The sequence below is a fragment of the Bubalus bubalis genome, chromosome 3, assembly GCF_019923935.1.
Source record: "Bubalus bubalis isolate 160015118507 breed Murrah chromosome 3, NDDB_SH_1, whole genome shotgun sequence".
Classification (NCBI taxonomy): Eukaryota; Metazoa; Chordata; class Mammalia; order Artiodactyla; family Bovidae; genus Bubalus; species Bubalus bubalis.
This window is the reverse complement of record NC_059159.1, coordinates 19,947,465-19,971,174: the sequence shown is the minus strand read 5'-3', so window position 1 is coordinate 19,971,174 and position 23,710 is coordinate 19,947,465. Positions and strand designations below refer to the sequence as shown.

Sequence of the window (23,710 nt, the reverse complement as noted above, 5' to 3'; positions counted from 1 at the left end):
GAGTTTGTAGAGCTCCTCCAGCAGGAGCAAAATCACGGATCCTCAGCAATGCTTCAGGATATATTAATAGAACCTTACTCTGAAGCTCAGGAGTGACTACTGGTAAAAGCCTACAGCCTCTAGCAACTTTATTAACATGAGCTCCAATCTGTTAAAGGAAAAATCAACAGAAAGAGCAAAACAGCATTGCAATTTAATGATGTGGAAACATGTTTGCAATATCTTAAGTGAAAAAGCAAAACAGTTGATAAGCATGATCACATCTGTATAAAACATACCTGTGTATACACAGACACACACACACACACAGAGGCCTAGAAGAACTTTCTGGTGATCCTCTCCAAGTGGACGATCTTGGGCTTACTGGTATTATTTTATTGTGTTTGTGCTCCTTTATATTTTATGTGATGAATTTTCATATTTAACCCTCCCCCCCCGGGGAAACAATTCAGGCACTACTTTTAAAATACAAAATAAACAATAAACATGTTTTGAAAGGACATCTCAGCCATTCATTCATTCATGCAACAAATATTTATTGAGCACATAACGTAAAGTGTGCTGAGAACCGTGTTAATCAAGCACTGGGTAATCTGTAGTGAATAAAATGCATCCCGCCCCATAGGACGCAGGTACAAGCCTATGGCCTTCTGGAAGCCCTCACAGGTGCACCCTCCACCCAGTTGATACAAATAGGACATTTAAACCTAAAATCACCACAGTAATCTGCACACTTAACCTGGACCTTCTACCCCAGACTCCTCAGGATGAAGGCTTACAGAGACTCACCATGGAAGCCAGCATCCTCTGTCCAGGCATCCGGCTGTACGACCACAACTGGGTGAGTACCCTGCACCCCCAGGAAGGAAAAAGCATTGAGGGTGTCAGAACAGGACTTTTGCGACAGTCACTTCACCACTTCTCAATGGTTTGCTGAAGCAGACTATACTCTGAAGACGACCACACAAATGAGGGAGAAGGGCACATGGTAAAAAAGCAGGGTCAGAGGGAAAGAGGGCTTCCCAGGTGGCTCGGTGGTAATGAATTCACTTGCCAATGCAGGACATGCAGGAGACCCATGTTTGATCCCTGGGTTGGGAAGATCCCCTGGAGGAAGAAATGGCAACCCAGTCTAGCACTCTTGCCTGGAAAATCTCTTGGACAGAGGAGCCTGGCGGGCTACAGTCCATGAGGTCGCAGAGTTGCATCCAACTGAGCAACTGAGCACACATGCCACAGAGGCAAAGAGTATCCCCTAGGTGTGCTAAATACCTGGAGCTCTTAGGTTCTCACTTATCCCTTAGAGATAGAGTCTTCTGGCACAGGTACAAGGTCAGAGAAGGGTCAGGGTGAGGTGAGGCACCTGAGGGTACATTGGGGGGTTCCTAGGGACTCATGGGTTCTGTCTTGCTCAATCTCAGGACAGGATACTATGTCCTTCCTGATAGGGCACCAAACACTTACCTGGCCTGGGGTGAATGATGAGGGCTCCTTCACCACAGAAGCCCCACACAGCTGCACCATCCACTCTAGTTGATCTAAACAGGACATTTAGACTCAAAATCACCACAGTAATCTACATTTACCTGAGCTCTCTACCCCATCCTCCTCTGGATGAAGGCTTACAGGAAAACAACTCAGTGGGAGAGTCCGTGTTTTGCCACTCCAAACGGACAGAAAAGCCTTAAACTACAAATTCTAATTCTACAAAGTAAGTCAATTTGCCACTGATATGCTACCTACTTTGCTTATCAGTACCCATAAGGCCACTTGGTAGATAAGGTCAAAGTCTCTCAAATGAAACTCTTCGGAAGATAAAAAAAAACAACCGAAGATCTAATTTCCACTCATTTGCTAAATTACTGGCTAAGATACTGTGAAAAAATACCCACCCGCCATCCCTCCTTCCTTGCTTAATTCTGTGTTGGTAATTGATAATCAAAACCACTGAGAGCACCATGCTTGGTGGTAATTACTGTAAATGTCAAGAGACGGGAAGATAATTCATTCAGTCAAGAAAAAAATACAAGTCACTCTGGACAGAGACTCAGCACATGGGTGGGGAAAGGCTGTCTACAGAGCTGGAATCAAATCACTTGGGGGAAGAAAAATCAGAAGAGATCATAGAGATATGCCACTTGGACCTGGAAAATCAGCAGAACTGACTGCTGGGTGGCTTCCAGGCAGCTTCAAGTTCTCTTTGCCATCAGTCAGTCCATTTCTAGGGATTGCTGAGATGCTCCTTCTTGTTTGGCTGAGTACACTGAGGTCCATTAACTCACCTCCAAAATGACAGCTGCTAGAGACCCCGGTTCTCATTATATCAAAGTACAGAAACACTGAGAAAGCTCTGAGTGGCACTTGGAAATTTCATAAAAATCCAATCAGTAAACAATAAAGACAAAAGCAAAATTACTTTGCCAGGTTCTGCTCATCTGGTCCTTGGGGGAGTAGGAGGACCTGATATCTGGGACAGAAGTGGGTACAGAGGCAAAGCGGGGTAGCCAGACGGTAGCCTCTGTTTGGAAAAGAACGAACCAAATCTATACACACCTCAGGACCTCAGTGCTGCACAATTCCAGAGCTGAGCTCCACAGCACTTCTCAACATAACATTACATTCAGTATCGAATTTAATTAGAAAATGTTCATCAAGAGTCTTCCTCTGCTCTGGGCCTGAGTGGGGCCCCAGGCCCACAGGGCTTAGGCAGCTGCTGTGCTTTTGTCTGTTTCAAATAAAGATGGTTTAGGAGGAGCAGAATTCTTTCTTGACATTTATAAGCCTAAAAGGTATCTTCTCCCTAACTTATTATTTCCCCCTTTCTTAGACCAAAGGGCAGTAAAAGCAGCTCTATCCCACTGAGCACAGAGCATACTGTGTGCTAACTCTTCACTGCCTTCTAGCTCTTGAGAAGGGGCACTGGGCTAGTTCCCTGCCATAGGCTATTTAGGTGCAGTTTTGTCTGATGGGTGGTAGAGAAAGAGAATAACCTCTAGAATATCTCATCCACCTGAGGGAACCCCCATAACGTGATGATGTAGCGGAAAGGTTGGTGCTGGATTCAGCAGTTCTCTTACCTGTGGGCATATTGGTAAAAGGTCCATAGCAACAGATTTCTAGGCCCTTGAAGATCTGGGAGAAAAGAGGGACAGAGGGGTGGAGAGAAAGAAACATTCATTGTAAAAGATACAGATTTTATAAAAAGCAATATAGAGGACTTAACCTGGTGGTCCAGTGGTTATGATGGCACTTCCAAAACAGCGGGCAAGGGTTTGGTCCCTGGTTGGGGAACTAAAATCCCACATGCCATGGAGGGCAACTTCCCCCCCAAAGCAATATAGAGACTCTGAAAAGTAAGAACTTTTCCTTTTCTTTAACACCTGATAATTTCTGCTGCTATTTTCCAGAGATAATCAGCCCAGTGTCCACAACACTGATGGATTTTCTAAGAATTTAAGTGCTATATGTATTTACTCTACAGACAGTCATTCATTGTCGTTCAAGGGCTGAGCATCCCACCTTGCTACCAGTCAGGTTCAGGCTCTCCCCTGACCTGTGCAGGTAAACTATATACTTCTTGTAAGATGAGAAGAAAAAAACTGGTCCTCCTTTATATTTAAGAAAAGGCTTGGATGGCAAAAGATTCAAGTTATCATCTGAAGTTTGATATCTATCCGGACTTGATAAATCAGTACGAACCCTGACCCTAATTGCCAAAGAGGTTTATACTTATTTTATGTGTACATGCTCCTTTTCTTCTAGTCCCAGAACATCTGTTCCTGCCTTCACACTGCTCTTCGAATGGCCATTGTTCCTTCAGGCAACCCAAGTTGTCTTTAATCTGACAGTGAAGCCTGATTCTGCCTCTCTCCGCTAAGCTGACTGCATAAATTTCAGGAGACAGATCACACTGTAACTTGCAGGTACCTCTTCTACTCACAGTACTCGACAGACTGTACAAAAGAACTTTCTGTGATGGTGGAAATGTTCTATATTTGCTTTAATGAGTTACCTGTAGCTAACAAGCACTTGAAATGTGATCAGGATGATTGAGGAACTGAACTTCCTATTTTATTTAATTTTAGTTAATCACAATGTAAACAGCTTCATGTGGCTGGTAGCGACTCTTTCCAGACAAGCAAATTCTTACACATGCTTTGGCACAGGTTCTTAGGGAAGGAATTAGGTATCATTTTAAAGAAAAAGTCGAAATTGTGCCAATTGGCTGGATACATACGATTTTGGTAGCCTGTATTCTCTCCTGACCCACCTTCTTTCCATTCCACGAAAACGAAAACTGTCTAGCCTACAACTCACATGGCTTCAAGAGAGACTGGAGCAGAGGAAAAATCAGGAAACTAAAAACACATGATGGCCTTTTAGGAAATAGTCACCTCTCTCCTTCCTCCCCTCCCACTTTAACCTCAGCCAGAGGAATAAGGACAGACAGCAGGACAAGTCTGCTTCTGCACAGATGGAGGTTGTAAATGATAACCTCCATCTGTGCCATTCTTACTACCTCTACAAATAAACTACATCCCAAACCTGTTGGCAGGACCTACATGATTATGATGCTAAAAGTTGTCTCCAGACAGCCAGCTGGAGCCAAGTGAAGTGAAGTGAAAGTCACTCAGTCGTGTCTGACTCGTTGGACCCCATGGACTATACAGTCCCTGGAATTCTCAGAATACTGGAGTGGGTAGCTGTTCCCATCTCCAAAGGATCTTCCCAACCCAGGGATTGAACCCAGGTCTCCAACCCAGGTCTCCCACATTGCAGGTGGATTCTTTACCAGCTGAACCATGAGGGAAGCCCAAGAAAACTGGAGTGGGTAGCCTATCCCTTCTCCAGTGGATCTTCCTGACCCAGGGATCAACAGGGTTTCCTGCATTGTAAACGGATTCTTTACTAACTGAGCTACCAGGGAAGCCCAACTGGAGCCAAATGTTGCTGCAAATAGTACAAAAGATTAGGAATTCTAGTTCCTAATTCCATTCTGGATGTCAACATCCAGGCTGACATTGACTGATGAGGATGTCTAGTTATGAGATAGGAAATCTGAAATTTTACCTCGTCAAATACATTTCTCTCCCACAAGAAAACACTACGGTGACACTTGGTGTCTTATGAATGACATTACTTTGACCAGCATGTTCTGTCACTGCCATTACAAACGCAGGACAGAACTCCAAACGCTGGAGTTTCCTTTTAAGGAGGGAAGAATCTGGTGCTGATTCTGCCTTGCATCCAGTGGAATAAAAACAATTGACTGGCTCACACAGAGCTGCCCTGGGGCCCAAGCAGGAGGAGGAACAGGGCAGCAACTTTTCTTGGCATCTGGAAGTTACTTGATAGACTCAAAGGGTGAGGGTACGCCAACCCCAAGGGTTTCTGAGCTCCAGAGCTTGATCTGTGCTCATCTCCCAAAGCAGTTTTCCTCAGAAAAGCATCTCTGTTGGCTCTCTCTCAAGTCCTATAAAGGAATAGGAGGTGCTCTGTATGGGGATGTTCTGAGATGCCCAGCGGTGCACACTTGAAAAAGGAGGGAATGCAGACCAGGAGCATCAGCACTCAGCGACCCAAGAGCAGCCAGCTCAGGCCTGACAGGCAGGTGTGAAATCTCTTTCTTTTTTTAAGTTGGAGTATAATTGCTTTACAAGGTTGTGTTAGTTTCTGCTGCACAATGACGTGAATCAGCTATATGTGTATATATATATATCCCCTCCCTCGTGAACCTTCCTCCCAATTCCCCAGCCCATTCCACCCCTCTAGGTCATCAGAGGACTGAGCTGAGCTCCCTGCGCTATACAGCAGCTTCCCACTAGCCATCTATTTCACACATGGTAGTGTATATATGTCAATGCTACTCTCCTAATTAATTTCTCCTTCCCCTTCCTGCACTGTGTCCACATGTCTGTTCCCTATGTTTGCATCTCTACTCCTGCCCTGCAAACAGGCTCAACAGTACCATTTTTCTAGATTCCATACATTTGCATTAATATACAATATTTCTTTTTCTCTTTCTGACTTCCCTCTATATGACAGACTCTAGGTCCATCCACATCACTACAAATGACCCAATTCCATTCCATTTTATGGCTGAGTAATATTCCATTGTGTATACACACACCCAAAATCCTCTTTATCCATTCACTTATGGATTTGTCCTGGCTATTGTAAACAGTGCTGCAATGAATATTGGGGTACGTGTGTCTTTCTGAAGGTGTGAAATCTTGCCTGGATTTCTCCCTGAGAGAATGACATAATTTTGGCTACATGATCCACAATGGTATGATCTGGGGAGGAAAGTCACTGAATCTTCCTGGGCCTATAGTCTTTTATTTGTAAAGTTGTTAGAATAATTAATTTTCTTCCTGTATGAAACCTTCTATAACATGCCAGGAAACTATGGTGTTGTCATTAAGAGTCAGATTTGAGAGGGAGACTGCAGGGGTTCAGCTTCTAGTTGGGCTCACAAACAGCTGTGTGAGCTTGAGCAATATACTCAACCTCTTTGAGCCTTAATTTTCTCATCTATAAAATAGGCATAATTATAGTACATGCTTCCTAGAGTTGCTGTAAAATTCTTAATTAATTAGCAGTCCCTGGATATAGTGAACATGGCACAGATGTTGCTAATGATTTCAATTCCTCTTCTATGCTCCCCAGACAGCACTGGGTACACCCCCCTCACAGCACTTACCACATTGCTGTAGAGAAACAGCACTGCAAAGGAGAAAGTGCAAAGGTTTTAGATTCACATCTATCTCAAATGCCAGCTCTGCCATTTATCAGCTAAGATTTGCACCCTAGAAGGAAATCCAAATTACATAACTTCTCTAAACCTCTAAGCTCCCTCATTTATAAAACAGATAATACAGTTGGCCTACTACCTTATTGGATCCAACAAGTTCTATGTCCAGATTTAATCAACTGTCAATGGAAAATATTTGGGGAAAAAAAAAAAAAAAAATTTTTTTTTTCTAGAAAGTTCCAAAAAGCAAACTTGAATTTGCTTTTTGACAACTATTTATATAGCATTTACACTGTACTAGATATTAGAAGTAATCTCAAGTTGATTTAAAATATATGGGAAATGGAATTTCCTGGTAGTTCAATGTTAAGAATCTGCCTGCCAGTAGGAGGGACATGGGTTTGGTCCCTGCTCTGGGAAGATCCCACATGCCTTGAGGCAAACTATGCCTGGGTGCCACAGCTACTGAGCCTGCGCTCTAGAGCCCATGAGACCTAACTACTAAAGCATACATGCCCTAGAGCCCATGCTCTGCAACAAGAGAAGTCACCGAATCAGAAAGTAGACCCTGCTCGCAGCAACTAGAGAAAGTCTGAGCACAGCAAACAAAGCAAAAATTTTAAAACAATATAAGGGAAGATATTATATGCAAATGCTACATCATTTTTAAAAGGGACTTGAATATCCTTGGATTTTGGTTATCTTCAGGGTGTCCTGGTACCAATTCCCCAAGAGTATTGAGGAACGACTGTACTTATTTACTTTGTTGGGTTAGGAAAGCTAAAAAAAAAAAAACCTATTATGACGCACCTACTTGTTCCAGCAGTGTAAGGGACCATCTTATAAGCCCCTTATAAGATGAATGAGACCATCTCCTTGAAGCGGGTCCGAATGCAGAGGAGTAGGTGGGCTTTTTGTCAACATTGGGGAGAAGGGCTTTACCTTCTTGTCCCGGGATTCTCTTGCTCGCTTTGGGCCTTGATGGTTTCTTCCATTGACAACATCTCCTCTGACTTCAAAATCATGCTGAAAGAAACCAAACCCAAACCACAAGGGTCAGAGAAAAAGCTTCCTTCAATGGAAACAGAGGAGATACGTAATATTTATGGAATGTATTGCCAGGCAGTTTTGACCCCCTTCCCCCAAAATCATCCTTATTGGTGGAATGAATGAAATGACCAGCATCTCAGCTGCTGAAATCAATTCATTGAAGCAAATCTTTCTGGACAGAAACTAACAATTGGCTTTTCAGCTCACTGGGACTCGATGTATTTTAATTTTCAACATCTATCTTCTCTCAAAACATTCACTTAGCATTTAGATTAAACTGCTAATACTGGGCTATTTAAAGATAACTGGAGAATTCCTGATCTTTTAAATCAATTTGTATTACCATCTAAAAAAGTAAGGGCTTCTCAGGTTTCCCATTGAGAGATTTATGGTTAATGAAACCAAAATGACAAAGTATACATTTAATATACTGAAGAAAGAGGCTTTTCATAATCATATTTTGACTGGTCAAGGATGAGGAAATAAAGACTAATCAAATTGGAGAGGTTAGAGCTTTTGGGAGAATTTGGGGAAAAGAATGTTTAGAAATATTCTTACTGAAACTCAGATTGTCAGGGACCACATTTGTTGCTAAGAGTATTACAAAGAAAAATAAAGCCATGAGTATAATCACAGGCTATTATTAGGTGAAATAACTCTGGGACTTTCCTGTGGTCCAGCGGTTAAGACTCTGTGCTTCCAGTGCAGGGGGCACAGGTTCCATCCCAGCTGGGGAACTAAAATCTCAAATGCTGCGTGGTATGGTCAAAAAAAAAAAAAGAACTCTGAATATTTCCTGGTCATGTGAGTGAGAAGGGTCTAGAGATAAATATGTTATCTATTTGAACCCTGGTGGCTCAGAGGTTAAAGCGTCTGCCCTCAATGCGGGAGACCTGGGTTTCATCCCTGGGTCGGGAGGATCCCCTGGAGAGTCCCTGGAGTCCCTGGGTTCCATCCCTGGTCGGGAGGATCCCCTGGAGAAGGAAATGGTAACCCACTCTAGTATTCTTGCCTGGAGAATCCCATGGACAGAGAAGCCTGGTAGGCTACAGTCCACAGGGTCGCAAAGAGTCGGACACGACTGAGCGACTTCACCTAAAATTAACAGTCCTCGTCGTACTGCTGTGCCTACTAACCCCTCTAACTGGGTGTCACACAACATAATTTCCCAAATCCATGCATCTGAAACAGAGCTCATGGGGCTTCCCTGGTGGTCCAGTAGTTAAGATTCTGCCTTGCGATGCTGGGGATACCAGTTCAGGAAGACCCTACATGCTTCTGGGCAACTAAGCCTGTGAGCCGCAAGTACTGAGCCTGCACCTTAGAGCCTGCAAGCCGCAACAAGAGACGCTTACTGCAATGAGAAGCCTGTGCACCAAAACTAGAGAGTAGCCCCTGCTCTCCTGCAACTAGAGAAAGGCTGCCTGCAGCAATGAAGACCCAGAGCAGCTGAAAATGAATAAATAAATAATTTATAAAATAAATAAATAAAACAGAGCTCTTGATTCTAATTCTGCCTCTCACTCTTCCCCCTCCCAACATGCTCCTCCCTCATGTCTTCCTTATCTAATTAACATCACTAACATTCATTTCATTGTTCCTGACAATCAGAGTGAGTGAGTGAGTGAAGTTGCTCAGTCCTGTCCGACTCTTTGTGACCCCATGAACTGTAGCCTGCCAGGGTCCTCCATCCATGGGATTCTCCAGGCAAGAAAACTGAAGTGGGTTGCCATTTCCTTCTCCAGGAGATCTTCCTGACCCAGGGATTGAACCCGGGTCTCCCGCATTGTAGGCAGATGTTTTACCATCCTGACAATTGTACAAGAGGAGTGATCAAGACCATTCCCAAGAAAATGGAATGCAAAAAGGCAAAACGGTTGCCTGAGGAGGCCTTACAAACAGCTGAGAAAAGAAGAGAAGCTAAAGGCAGAGGAGAAAAGGAAAGATATACCCATCTAAATGCAGAATTCCAAAGAATAGCAAGGAGAGGTAAGAAAGCCTTCTTCAGTGATCAATGCAAAATAGAGGAAAACAATAGAATGGGAAAGACTAGAGATCTCTTCAAGAAAATTAGAGATACCAAGGGAACATTTCATGCAAAGATGGGCTCAATAAAGGAGAGAAACAACATGGACCTAACAGAAGCAGAAGATATTAAGAAGAGGTGGCAAGAATACACAGAAGAACTGTACAAAAAAGATCTTCATGACCAAGATAATCACGATGGTGTGATCACTCACCTAGAGCCAGACATCCTGGAATGTGAGGTCAAGTGGGCCTTTGGAAGCATCACTACGAACAAAGCTAGTGGAGGTGATGGAATTTCAGTTGAGCTATTTCAAATCCTAAAAGATGATGCCATGAAAGTGCTGCACTCAATATGCCAGCAAATTTGAAAAACTCAGCAGTGGCCACAGGACTGGAAAAGGTCAGTTTTCATTCCAATCCCAAAGAAAGGCAATGCCAAAGAATGTTCAAATTACCACACAATTGCACTCATCTCACATGCTAGCAAAGAAATGCTCAAAATTCTCCAAGCGAGGCTTCAACAGTACATGAGCTGAGAACTTCCCAGACGTTCAAACTTGATTTAGAAAAGGCAGAGGAAACAGAGTTCAAATTACCAACATTCAAAAAAAAAAAAAAAAAAAAAAGCTAACATTCGTTGGATCATAGCAAAAAGCAAGAGAGTTCCAGAAAAACATCTACTTCTGCTTTACTGACTATGCCAAAGCCTTTGACTGTGTGGATCACAACAAACTGTGGAAAATTCTTAAACAGATAGGAATACCAGACTGCCTAACTTGCCTCCTGAGAAATCTATATGCAAGTCAAGAAGCAACAGTTAGAACTAGGTACAGAACAAAGACCCGGTTCCAAATTGGGAAAGAAGTACATCAAGGCTGTATACTGTCACCCTGCTTATTTAACTTATATGCAGCGTATGTCATGAGAAATGCTGGGCTGGATGAAGCACAAGCTGGAATCAAGATTGCTGGGAGAAATATCAATAACCTCAGATATACAGATGATACCACCCTTATGGCAGAAAGTGAAGAAGAACTAAAGAGGCTCTTGATGAAAATGAAAGAGGAGAGTGAAAAAGCTGGCTTAAAACTCGACATTCAAAAAACAAAGATCATGGTATCTGGTCCCATCACTTCATGGCAAATAGATAAGTAAACAGTGGAAACAGTGACAAATTTTATTTTCTTAGGCTCCAAAACCACTGCAGATGGTGACTGCAGCCACGAAATTAAAAGATGCTTGCCCCTGGAAGAAAAGCTATGACCAACCTAGACAGCATATTAAAAAGCAGAGACATTACTTTGCCGACAAAGGTTCATCTAGTCAAAGCTATGGTTTTTCCAGTAGTCATGTATGGATGGGAGAGCTGGACCATAAGGAAAGCTGAGCACCGAAGAACTGATGCTTTTGAAATGTAGTGTTGGAGAAAACTCTTTAGAGTCCCTTGGACTACAAGGAGATCCAAACAGTCCATCCTAAATGAAATCAGTCCTGAATATTCATTGGATGGACTGATACTGAAGCTGAAACTGAAACTCCAATACTTTGGCCACCTGATGCGAAGAACTGACTCACTGGAAAAGACCCTGTTGCCGGGAAAATTTGAAGGCAGGAGGAGAAGGGGATGACAGAGGATGAGATGGCTGGATGGCATCACCGACTCAATGCACATGAGTCTGAGCAAGCTCTGGGAGTTAGTGATAGACAGGGAAGCCTGGCCTGCTGCAGTCCATGGGGTGGCAAAAGGTTGGACATAACTGAGCAACTGAACCGAACATCCACTTCATTGTTGAGGACAAAAATTTAGCATTACCCTCTCAATTCCTTTCTTTACCCTATCCTCCAATTTAACCTATTAGTAAGTCTTATTTCCAACCATCGCAAATTAAACTCTCTTACCATTTCCAGGCCTCATTACTGTACAGATAACATTCAAACTCTTTACCATGACTCACACCAAATCTGGCCCTTGTCTATGACCTTCTCCATCCTCTTGTCTAACCTCAGCTGCCTACATAAGATTCACCAACTCCCCAGCTATACTGGCCCATTTTTCTTTCTTTTTTAAAATATTTATTTATTTGGCTGCACTGGGTCCTAGGTGCAGCACACAGGACCTACAATCTTCAGCTGCAGCATGTGAACTCTTAGTTGCAGCATGTGAGATCCAGTTCCCTGACCGAGGACTGAACCTGGGCCCCTTGCATTGGTAGTGCAGAGTCTTAGCCACTGGACCATCAGAGAAATTCCTCCCTGGCCTGTTTTTCTTTAACAAATCAAGCTCATTCCTTTCTTAAGACCTCTGCCTATAACATTTGTTCCCTACATCTTTCAAGGCCAATTCTTTCTTGTTTCTTAGGTCTCAGCTCAAGCTTTTCGGAAAGCTTCCTGGGTCTCTTTACCTAAATATTAATAGTTAACCTCTGTCCCCAGTCAACTGCCAGTCTGTTGTTCTGTATATTTCTTCATAGTGTTTATTGATATTTAAACACATCTTTATTTATCTATTTATCTTTATTTATCTTATTTATTATGTATCTCCCACCCCCCAATGAACATTCATCCCACCAGAGCAGAGGCCTATCAGTCTTGCTTTCTGCTGTATCCCTGGTGTCCAGCAGATAGTAGGCTCCCAATAATGTCATTGAAAGTTAAAACCAACAGAAATGTCAATTAATTATGAATATATTGAATAGTGCATAATAGTTTAAAACTTTTTTGGTATTTTATTTTGCCTGATCTGTTGTCACCAGCAGCTCTAAGATGGTCGTGCTAAAATTATTCCTCCTCCTACGCTCTATCTTATTTACCTTTCACTGTTCTCTGTATCAAAGAGTAAAATCTCTTTGAAGGAATCAGATTTCTAAACAGACACATTTGCATGTTAATATGAAGGATTCTTCTTCAACTGTGAATGAGTTTTCTACAAAGGTGTATGTATGTGTGTAAGATTTAGGTGGGCCTGTTTCTCCTGCTTATGAATCTTTGTTTGCTACTTTATAAATTCCTTTTCTTTTCTCTGAGGAAAGGATTGTTTCTATTGAAACAAACAAGTGAGAACACAGAATTGCCTAGTTTGCTCTGCATAACTCTTTTTTTTCTTTTTTGGGGGCTGCACTGGGTCTTCACTGCAGTGCGTGGGCTTTCTCTAGTTGCGGTGTGCAGGCTTAGTTGCCCAGCGGAATATGGGATCTTAGTTCCCCAACCAGGGATTGAATCTGCATTGCCTGCATTGGAAAGCAAATTCTTAACCACTGGATCACCAGAGAAATCCCTGCATAACTCTTGATGATCCATATTGTCAAAGAAAATCTTTAGAAAGTAGTGCAAAGCAGGAAGCAGATAAATTTTTGGTGACTGTATGCCTCAATGGTATAAAGTCTCTTTGATTAGTTTGTAAAACAGAGTACCTACCTCATCCAGCATCTTTCTTTCTTTAATAGACTGGGTGACCCCTGAAGAGATCATAGAAAAGACAGGTTACACAAGAGCAGAAGACCTCCCTGCATGGAGGTGGATGGTGAAGTGATTCACATAAGACTGTGGGAGAAATAACACTGAACAGTGATCCTCTCTTTGTAAAACCACAGCTCCTTAATAGACTTCCTTCTAGAGAGACTGCTGATGCTTAATTTAACATTATAAAAGTGCTTGCTGCATGTGGATTTCTGCCTACAATTAAATAAATCCCTAGATTTTATGCTTAACATTGCCAGGAGCAGATTAGGTCCTATTAGTTATCAAAAGAAAAACATTTCCCCCCACACCACCAGCGTATCTGAACAAAGACATATGCACTAAAGATAAAACTTAGTTCAGTGTTACCATTAAAGACCTTTCCTTAATTCAGATTCAACATCAGCCAAAACCTTAGGTGTTAAAATGTTAGGTGTCAAAATGCAATTTGGAGGTGTTAAAGGGAGGAGGGGAAAAATTATACGGTACTTACAAAAATAGCTAACTACCCATTTTCCTCCTGCAATTCCCAGGAAATATTTCAGTGTCCGTTCACACACAAACTCAGGATCTGCAAAATGGAAAACATCCAAAGGATTAGAAGTTTAAAACACAATTAGGAAAGGCTGCCATTAAGAAGCTGAAGCACCCCAGGCACCTTACACTACTTGAGATCAGTCTAGATGGATGATTCCAACACCTCTGGTGATAGACTCAAGAGGCTGAAAGCACTTGTAATTCTAACCAGCCAGTGTGGATCTTTGGAAGTTTGGAAACGGCTGATAGGAAGGCAAGACCACGGGAAATGTCAGCCCTATTTTCTAGATGCCAAGGCCAGTTAAAGGTGTCTGTCATTGTGCTCAACGAATTACCCATGTTGGTAGTATTGATATGTGTGGACGGGGAGGATCTATTTTACTCGATGGTACATGTGAAAGGAGAAGGAAAAAGTATTATTGAAATCCTAAATTTGAAATGTCAATGTAAGCAATGAATTTTCACCTCTAGAACTTCTACTTGGGGAACCCTAACCCTAATTCCTAATTCTCCTGCAAGTGACCAAAAAAAAAAGTATTTTCATAGTTTTCCTCTTTTCAACTTAAGTATTTTAGAAAGCAGCTGAAGAATCCCTTCTGTTTATTTTTTTGTGTTTTAAAGGCCCCTGTGAAGGACTAAGGTAACTCAGGAAAGAACACTTAGTTTTAAACAGGAGAAATGTATTTAACTAAATCCTGAACACAGCAGGCCATCTGCCAGGAGTAGCAACTGCTGTTCTTCCTAACCGAATTCTTCACAAATTAAAAAAAAATCTCTGCCCCTCACCCCCACCCCCGCCCACACACAATGTTTAAAGCTTTTTGTTTAACTGCTGTGAAGGTTGATTTAATAATATGTTTTAAACCCAGAAATTTTAGGTCATTTCTAGTTTAAAAGCAACAAATGTATTATTGCCTTTAGGTTTAAAGACTTGAACCACTTTCGATGTAATTTGCATTTTAAAGTTTTCTTTTCAACTATCAGCAGCCTTGATCCAAACCTATAGCTTAAGATATATTCAAGTTTAAAGATATTCATCTCTAAAACAGTACTTAGTTCATGGTACCTTGTTTTGTTGTCTGGTTCCTGTGAGCATTATCCTCTGTCCCTGTGGTACAATCGTAATACAGTAGAAACCAAAGCTCTTACAGAGGTTTTAAGGCAATGTGTCCCTGCCAAGGAGTCTTGACCCCACGCTCAAGAACCTACAGTTGTATGAACAGAAAACCCGAGAGGACTAGAGAATCCATTTTGTTAGGCAGTTTTTAAGAGGTGGGCTTCAACCTGCATCTTCTGTTTGCCACAGGAACCCGTCTTTGCTTTCTAGAGCCCATGAGTAAGCCTAACCCCTTCTCCAGACAACGATTCTTCAGATATTTGAAGACACTTGTCTTGTTTCCTTAGGTCTTCTTATTTCTTCATTTCTTCTTCAAATGACATTGCTCTGAATTCCCTTTCCCCATTCCCTTCATCTACCTCTGGATAAACTGTTGTCAGGGACCAGTGTGAAAAGAAAGCATGGTGCTCAAAACAGAGCATGTATCTTCCAGAGCTCGCTCTAGAGGGGGTAGGGTTGTGTGTGTGGGGGGGTGTCAGGATCATCATCTCACTTGCTCTGGTGTTAGGGTTGTATCAGTAAGGCCCAATTTCAAATGAGCTTTGTTAGTGGCCCTGAAATGTTTACTCAGATTTACCTTACAGTCAACTAAAAGCCTCTGAGGTCTCCCTTGTCATCACATAAGTGGAACTTAAGATTTTAAAAGGGGAAGGTGTTGGACAAATGAATTTTTCCTTTTTCATATGCTAGGCTATCTCAGAGCAATAACTGGACTTGTTTCCTGAAAAACTCTCAACCACACTGAAACTAGAGTTTGAGTGGAGTGAGGACATGGAGTGGACATGGAACCAGGGTTTCCAACCACCTAGATTTTGAATAAGTAGATTTCACTTCTACTCATTCCTCTCTTTGCCCCATGTGTTTCTTAGGACTTGGGCTCTGTCCTACCCAGAAAGCCCTCACACAGCGTAGTCCAGGCAGGGTGGACTAGAAGTGATTCATCATTCTGGCTTATCACTCTCCAATATTAACCCAAAATAAAAGAGGTTCAGTTCAGTTCAGTTCAGTCGCTCAGTCGTGTTCGACTCTTTGCGATCCCATGAATCGCAGCACGCCAGGCCTCCCTGTCCATCACCAACTCCCAGAGTTCACTCAGACTCACGTCCATCAAGTCTGTGATGCCATCCAGCCATCTCATCCTCTGTTGTCCCCTTCTCCTCTTGCCCCCAATCCCTCCCAGCATCAGAGTCTTTTCCAATGAGTCAACTCTTCGCATGAGGTGGCCAAAGGACTGGAGTTTCAGCTTTAGCATCATTCCTTCCAAAGAAATCCCAGGGCTGATCTCCTTCAGAATGGACTGGTTGGATCTCCTTGCAGTCCAAGGGACTCTCAAGAATCTTCTCCAATACCACAGTTCAAAAGAGGTTCAGGAAGTAGCAAAACTTATTATTTTTCTTTCATCAGGTAACAACTTACTGACTATTGGAAGAGGATCATTCATGCTATGCTTAACAAATACTCCCATTTCTTCATGTAGTTTTACACAACAGATATAGCATATTCTGTAAAGGCTCTTGGCATACCTGTTTTCATAATGACATGAGTAGTCTCTTCAGTAATTAGATTAGTTAAAGTGATGTGATGTTTTCTGGCAAATTTCTGCACAAGCATCTGAAACCAAACCAAATATTACATTATAATAAATTACCTCTAGTACACAGCTTGAGAATTAGTTATCCCAGTTTTGAATTTCCATTTCTTCTCATAAAAAGTATACCCTTTTTATTCTAATATGAAGTCTCAAAATAAGTAGTAATTTAATAAAAATTATGTACAAATCAGAGGAAGAAATTCTGAAGTAGTCTGTGCTAGCAGACATAGAATTATAACCAAAGATTCAAAATAATATTAATTTTCCCTTTAATAACAGATATGAAGATATCATTTGATTCCCTAAGACAGTTTCTTTGTGGAGTGACACCCTTTTATACTATAATTTAGATTTATGAGTCTATACTTTATAAACTGAGGGGTAACTAGCCTATACAGAAAGTTATGCTCAGATAAGTGGCTTATAAAGAACTAGATTCACCCTGGTGACAGTTTCAAAACAGTCAACTCAAGATGCTTCTAAAGGTTAATACAAATCTATCAATTTCTCTTAAGGAGAAGGATTGGAAGAAACACACACTCTCCTCAAAAGAAATCTAGAGCCTTTGAGCTATTATCTAGCAACCAAATAAAAAAATCAATAGGCAGTAAAAGAAATTAACCAGATCCATTATGGACACAGCTGACATAATTAGCAGCTACTGCTTGGTAAATAATTTTGTTTACTAAGGGTCATCATTGACTAGCCATCACCACCCACGCCAGTATTTATGGGTGCCACGAGACTGCAATGGAGGCCCAGCAACTTTCTTTCATGCTGCCTCACTCCATACTGCCACAGGGCACTGAAAAAGACAAGCTGGAGAAGTTAATGATATCCTCCCCCCTTTCCCACTGCCCTCTGCCAGGATCATTAGCAATTCTGAACTGATTAATTGCTGAAATCCCAGCCTTGAAACAGTGTTCAGTTAGAAGAGCAACTGCTGAAAAGATCATCTTAATATGGGCTTCAGAATTAATCATGTGTAATACAGTCAGAAGCTTTCATAATAAATTTACTACACTTCAGCAAGTCTGAATAGAGCTGAAAAGTTTTCCTCTTTGCTTGTTTAAAGACAACAGTACCCAAGCCACTTAGAATCTAATATGCAGTTCAGGATTGCCCAGGGCAAGAAAGATTACATCATTTTAGCCTCCTGTGAAAAGCTGATCTCACAAAACAAAGGAATGAGAAATGCTAATTTTCAACGAATAAATGAGAATTTTAGATGTGTTGGCAAAAGACCAAAAGCAACGTTATCAGACATACATATGAATTATTAGAGCAAACAGCTATTTTGGGCACATGGTTATGAGGTGAGACTTCTTGCATTATTGATGAGATTCACTGTCTCTACTAGGGCAGTCATAGCTTACTTTTTGCCATTTTGGTAATGAGACACATCTGGCCACAGAGATCAGGTGGAGCTGCTAACCTATCAACAAGCTAGGATGAGAAATGGCTTCTATCCCAGGAAGGATATATCAAGACAGATATTTAAGAATGAGTGTGTGCATGCTAAGTTGCCTCAGTTGTGTCCGACTCTTTGTGACCCTATGGACTACAGCTCGCCAGGTTCCTCTGTCCATGTGATTCTCCAGGCAATTCTCCAGGCAAGAATACTAGAGTGGGTTGCCATGCCCTCCTCCAGGGGATCTTCCTGATCCAGGGATTGAACCTGAATCTCTGATGCCTCCTGTTATTGACAGGTGGGTTCTTTACCATGAATGCCACCTGGGAGGCCTCATTTAAGAATGAGTGAATCATTTCTCTGCATGCAATAAATGACATCCACTATTGAATCTTTTCAATAGTGAAAATAGCTGAAGCTCCAATACTTTGGCCACCTGATGTGAAGAACTGACTCATTAGAAAAGACCCTGATGCTGGAAAAGATTGAGCGCAGGAAGAGAAGAGGACAGCAGAGGATGAAATGGTTGGATGGTATCATTGATTCAATGGACACGAGTTTGAGCAAACTCCTGGTGATAGTGAAGTGTCCTGGCATAGCCTGGCGTGCTGCAATCCATGGAGTTGCAGTCGGACACAACTAAGAACTCAACAACAACAACAAAGAACAGTCAAATTCATAGAGATAGAAAGTAGAATGGTGATGCCAGGGGGATTGAGGTGTTATTGTTTAATAGGAATAGAATTTTAGTTTTGCAAGATGAACAAACTTCTGGAGATTGGTTGCACAACAATGTGATAAACTTAACACTAACAGAACTATACACTTAAAAATGGTTAAGAAGGTAAATTTCATGTTGTGTGTATTCTATCATAACAGTATAACAACATCAAAACAATGTAATAAGCCAGGATAAAAATAAATAAGCAATGGAAAAATGCTACTATCTGATGATGTGCTTAGAATCAGCTGAAATTTAATCATGCTGGTAAGTTCACTCAAGGTAGGAAAAAGATGCCTTATACTTACTTTTTTCAATAGAAAGAAAATTAAAATTAAAAAAGCTCTGTATCATACTCAACACTCTAACCTTTCTGATAATATTTAATAACTATTTCCTTTAATAAATATATACAAAAATAACTCATGCTATAGTTTTATCTAGGTATGAATTTTTAGAAATTAGTAATGGAAATTAAATTACATAGAAATGAGCTTGTTGGCTAGATTTCTTCCTATAGGTTATTTACAGTTAATACCCATTTAAAACCATCTGCAGTATGTTAATGAAGGCTTGGTCATTAGGGAAACACATCTGGAGACACTCACAAGTTCTTTTGGGGTCAAGCCTGATGCCACCATAGAAAGTCTTTTGTTGCTTCTTTCTGTTGAAGATATCACTTCTGGCTTCTCTTTGCTCACACTTTCTTCCCTCAGGTTACAACCTGTAGTATTAGTAATGTGCACAGCAGCTGGATTCTTGGTAGATTCTTCTACTCGAAATTGGGATAATTTCAGTGCAGAGGCTGAGGGTGGCATGCTGTGAACATGAGCTGGCTCTGGGGCTCTGTCTTCAGAAGGATCAGACTCGGGTTCATGAGAGAAAAGGCTGATTCCAGATTTCAGGTAAGGGGTTCCCTCTGGAAGGAATGAAGAAAGAAGTTTAATCTATATGGCCATGTATCTTGAATTATAACATCTAGTCTGCTAAGAATTAAAAAGATTAAGTTAGTTAAGAGAAAAATGGGTACATTAATAACACCTGGTAGATGTGCCAAGTGACAACTTTTCTGAAGGAAATCTAGCACGACGTGCAAAAGCTTTGTGTGTTTATACTCGCAGTCAACAATTCTAGTTTTAGAAATGTATCCTAAAGACATTAAAGAGGTCTGCACAAGTGTAGTCATGGGAAGGTTCACTGCAACAATGTTTATAACAGTAAAGTTTTAGAAACAAACTAAATGTCCAATAATGAGATTTAAAAAATCATGCCACATCCATCACAATGGAGTCCTTACTCATCACGTATTCCATTGAATTACAATAAAATGGAGAAATGTACACACGCACCTTCATTGTAGAATTATTCACAATAGCCAAGAGGTGGAAGCAACCCAAATGTCTCAATGGATAAATGACTAAAGAAAATGTGATACACACACACACACACACACAGTTTTTTTGTTTGTTAGTTGTGTTAATTTTTTTTTAGTTCGTCTTGGCCATGCTGCTTGACATGTGGGATCCCAGTTCCCTGACCAGGGATAGAACTCGAACACCTTGCATTGGAAGCATGGAGTTTTAACCACTGGACTGCCAGAGAAGTCCCTCACACAATGGTTTTTAAAGAAAATCCTGTCACATGCTACAAACATGGATGAATGCTGAAGACAGTATACTAAATGAAAGAAGTCAGTCACAAAAGGATAGATACTGCATGATTCCATTTGTATGAGCTATCTAGAATAGCTAAACTCTTAGAAAGTAAAATGCTGACTCCCAGAGAATGGGGGGAGGGAGAAAAGGGAGTTGCTATTTAATGGGTACAGAATTTGTTTTACAAGATGAAAAATTTTAGAGATCTACTGCATAATAATGGGAGTATACTTAATATTGCTGAGCTCTTAAAAATGGTTAAGAGGTAAATTTTATGTATTTTTACCACAATTAAAGATAAACTTAAAAATTTTAAAAGATACCATTTTTTTTTTTTAAAGGAATTATGTTTATTTATTTATTTATGGTTGTGCTGGGTCTTCATTGCCGCTTGGGCTTTTCTCTGTTTGCTGTGAATGGGGGCTACTGTTGTGGTTCCTGGGCTCTAAAGGACAGGCCCGATAACCGGTAAAAAGGCTTAGTTCCCCTGAGGCATGTAGGATCTTCCCAGACCAGGGACTGGACCCATGTCTCCTGCACTGGCAGACAAATTCTTTACCAAACCACCAGGGAAGTCTAAGATACCACTGATTTTTAAGATGCTACCTTATTTCAGTCTTAACATGAAATATGTTTGTATCTTAGAATCCCTTAGATGCAATATTATAAAGCCTGCTTTCTATAATTTCTGTCATTTATCTATTTTAGTTCTTAGGGGATGGTTTTGATTCAAATGTATACTTCAAAAAAGTTTTTATCTTATATTGGGATATAGTTGACTTACAACATTGTATTAGTTTCAGGTATACAGAAAAGTGTTTCAGTTATAAGCAAATGTATACTTTAATCTTTGGACTGTTTGTGAAGATTTTGGTACTGCCTATATCAGTGAAACTTAAAAAAAATACAAATAGTTGACTAAAAACAATCAAAATGTTTTTAAATTAAAAAAAAAAAAGACATGCTTCTGATATATTAAAGATGGCAAAGAAATACTGATCATGATTTTTTATTAAAAAATTAAAGTTTATGTAAATTGGCTAAAGATATACAGCATATTTCATTATTGATGACAAGAACATAGGTAGTTTGAAATGGCTTTTTTATTACTTATATTCTCCAACCATCTGGTACTGAACATATTAATACTTTTGTAAGGAAGGAAAAAGGGTTGAAAATGAGACAGCTACTTACGATGGTATCATTAAATTTTTCACTCAATAAATTATCAGCTATCATTACCAAATTAAAAAAATACACCATCCCCAAAGCATTTCAGAAAATGTAACTACATCAGCAAGTAAGCACAGCTAAGTAGAATGTATGAGATTACTAAAAAGACCCCAGTGAATATGGCCAAATACATTTAGGTGCCTAAGAGCACCTTTTATGACAATGTGTTTTTGAGGATTAATTTAAAACTTTCTTTACTGATTAAAACCTTGATTTACAAGCCATAAAACACACCTTTCAGTTATAGTGATTTATAAGGCTAAGATATATAGCAATTTATATTCATTAATTCATAAAACAAGAGCTTACTTTAGAGATCTGACTCATTTTTCAATAAAGGACAGGCCTAAAACTTTACCCTAGGGCCCTAGAACTCTTATTTAACAGTTGAAGTAAAATATTTAGACAGTACCAAGAACTCTCTCATCCTCAAAACTGTTAGAGTTAAACCAATATAGAAAGATTAACAGTGGCAATAATTTTCCACTTGGATTAACATTCAAGCTATTTTTCTAACGGGTTTACATATAACAGATGCATTCTTGATAGACTACTACATTAGAAAGTTGATTCACCCAGAATGTCTTTAGGTAAGACTCAGAGTAAAATAAAAGTGTTTTCTCCACCAGAGCAGATGAAATATTACCTTGATCTTGTCTTGGCAAAAAAGACCCCATTAAATCTTGGGCCTCACACTTAGCCAGCTGTTGCTCCTCCATGTCAGCAACATTAATGGGCTCCTTTTGAGATGGGCAGTTTCTGTCCTGAAGACTCCTTGAGCTGTGCATATACCACCTATTATCCGACAACTGGAATTTAGAAGGGGAAGACCTGGAAAAAAGGAAGAAAGCAGAAAACCACTGCTGCAGCTTGTGAAAGGACTAATCACACTTTCTGAACAGCCAAGGCATAAGTGAAACAGCTCACTGTCTCGGAGATTGGGAATGACTAGCGAAAGAGAACACAAGAGATGGCTAGGAGACTGGATTCATGATGTCTGCCAACATGTCAGGGCTGACATGTAACATCTCCCCTCAGGTGCTGGTCTGAGGCAGCATATCTCCTAGCTGTTTAAAAGCAGGTCAGCAAATTTCAGCAAATTATCCACCGACACTCATATTCTATACACTATTTCAAATGAATGTATGAGAATCAGCTCTCATGAAAATAGAAAATTGATTAATTTTGACATTGTTACACTCATTCTTTCTACCCAATTTTAGCAAAATTCATAGAACCATCCCTACTTCCTGCCTTTTCAATGTCCAAAATCACTCTAAAAACAAAAATCAGCTATAAAGTATCATTAGAAGAGCATATGTACATTGTAATTACTATATTCTTCCAGGTGTTTAGAACTTTGCTGAATAAGATATTTACCTACAGATTTAAAGGGCCTCAGAGATCAGATAATTAATTCAAGCAATTATTGGGTATTTACTATGAGTCAGGCATTAAAGCTAGGCTCTACAGATTAAAGATGAGCAAGACCTGAACTGTTGCTCAAGAGTCTAGTAGAGGGATGAAGTTCAATCAATGTGTAGGTTCTTTAATAGAAGTCTCAGGAGGGTACACTGGGATGGGGAAGGAGGAAGAGGAATATTTCATCTAAATATTAAATGGGTGATTAGCTCAATTGGATAAAGCATGGCAATGAGGCCATTACCTCTAAACACGGGTTCAGTGCCTATGGACGTCCAATCTTTTCACTCTCTATCACAGCCACCAGGCCAGCATCCCAGCCTCAAAAATATATCCTCAGTTCAGTTCAAGAGGTTTGGAAAAGATGGTGTGATTACATTATTGACAATATATCACTATTCCCAGTTAGATAAGTGGAAATAGACATATATTTGGTAGAAGCTCCATACATTATGAATTCTCTTTCTTTCCTGGAGTGGTGAGATGTGTGATTCTATCAGTTCTGAGACTCTTTACTGGACTATCAATTTGGAATAAGTCCAGAACTTGTCCTTTTATTTTCACTGTTATCAAGATCAAATGAAGGTACTTTTAAAACTAGGTAGTGTTTCATAGTCTTATATCAATAGTGATGTGAATAACATCTCTTAAAAAATATTCTGAATATTTACTGGGGTAAATCAGTAGCTAAACTTTCTCTAGGAAGGCAAAAACTTCAATGAGGGCAAGTATGGC

The 23,710-nt window shown here is 40.4% G+C and overlaps 1 protein-coding gene across 8 annotated transcripts in view; it reads right to left on the bottom strand.

The window, feature by feature from the left end:
* The window catches only part of BRCA1 (BRCA1 DNA repair associated), a 71,622-nt gene that overhangs the window by 1,303 nt on the left and 46,609 nt on the right, over positions 1–23,710 (bottom strand). For all 8 annotated transcript variants that reach the window (XM_044938912.2, XM_025280062.3, XM_025280069.2 and 5 more), the window contains 9 exons: positions 22,200–22,384; positions 19,274–19,584; positions 16,466–16,553; positions 13,782–13,859; positions 13,247–13,287; positions 7,697–7,780; positions 3,078–3,132; positions 1,465–1,538; positions 790–850 (listed from right to left, as the gene is read on the bottom strand). In XM_044938912.2, the coding sequence (XP_044794847.2) occupies positions 790–850; positions 1,465–1,538; positions 3,078–3,132; positions 7,697–7,780; positions 13,247–13,287; positions 13,782–13,859; positions 16,466–16,553; positions 19,274–19,584; positions 22,200–22,384 (977 nt within the window). The remainder of the gene's footprint in view (positions 1–789; positions 851–1,464; positions 1,539–3,077; positions 3,133–7,696; positions 7,781–13,246; positions 13,288–13,781; positions 13,860–16,465; positions 16,554–19,273; positions 19,585–22,199; positions 22,385–23,710) is intronic.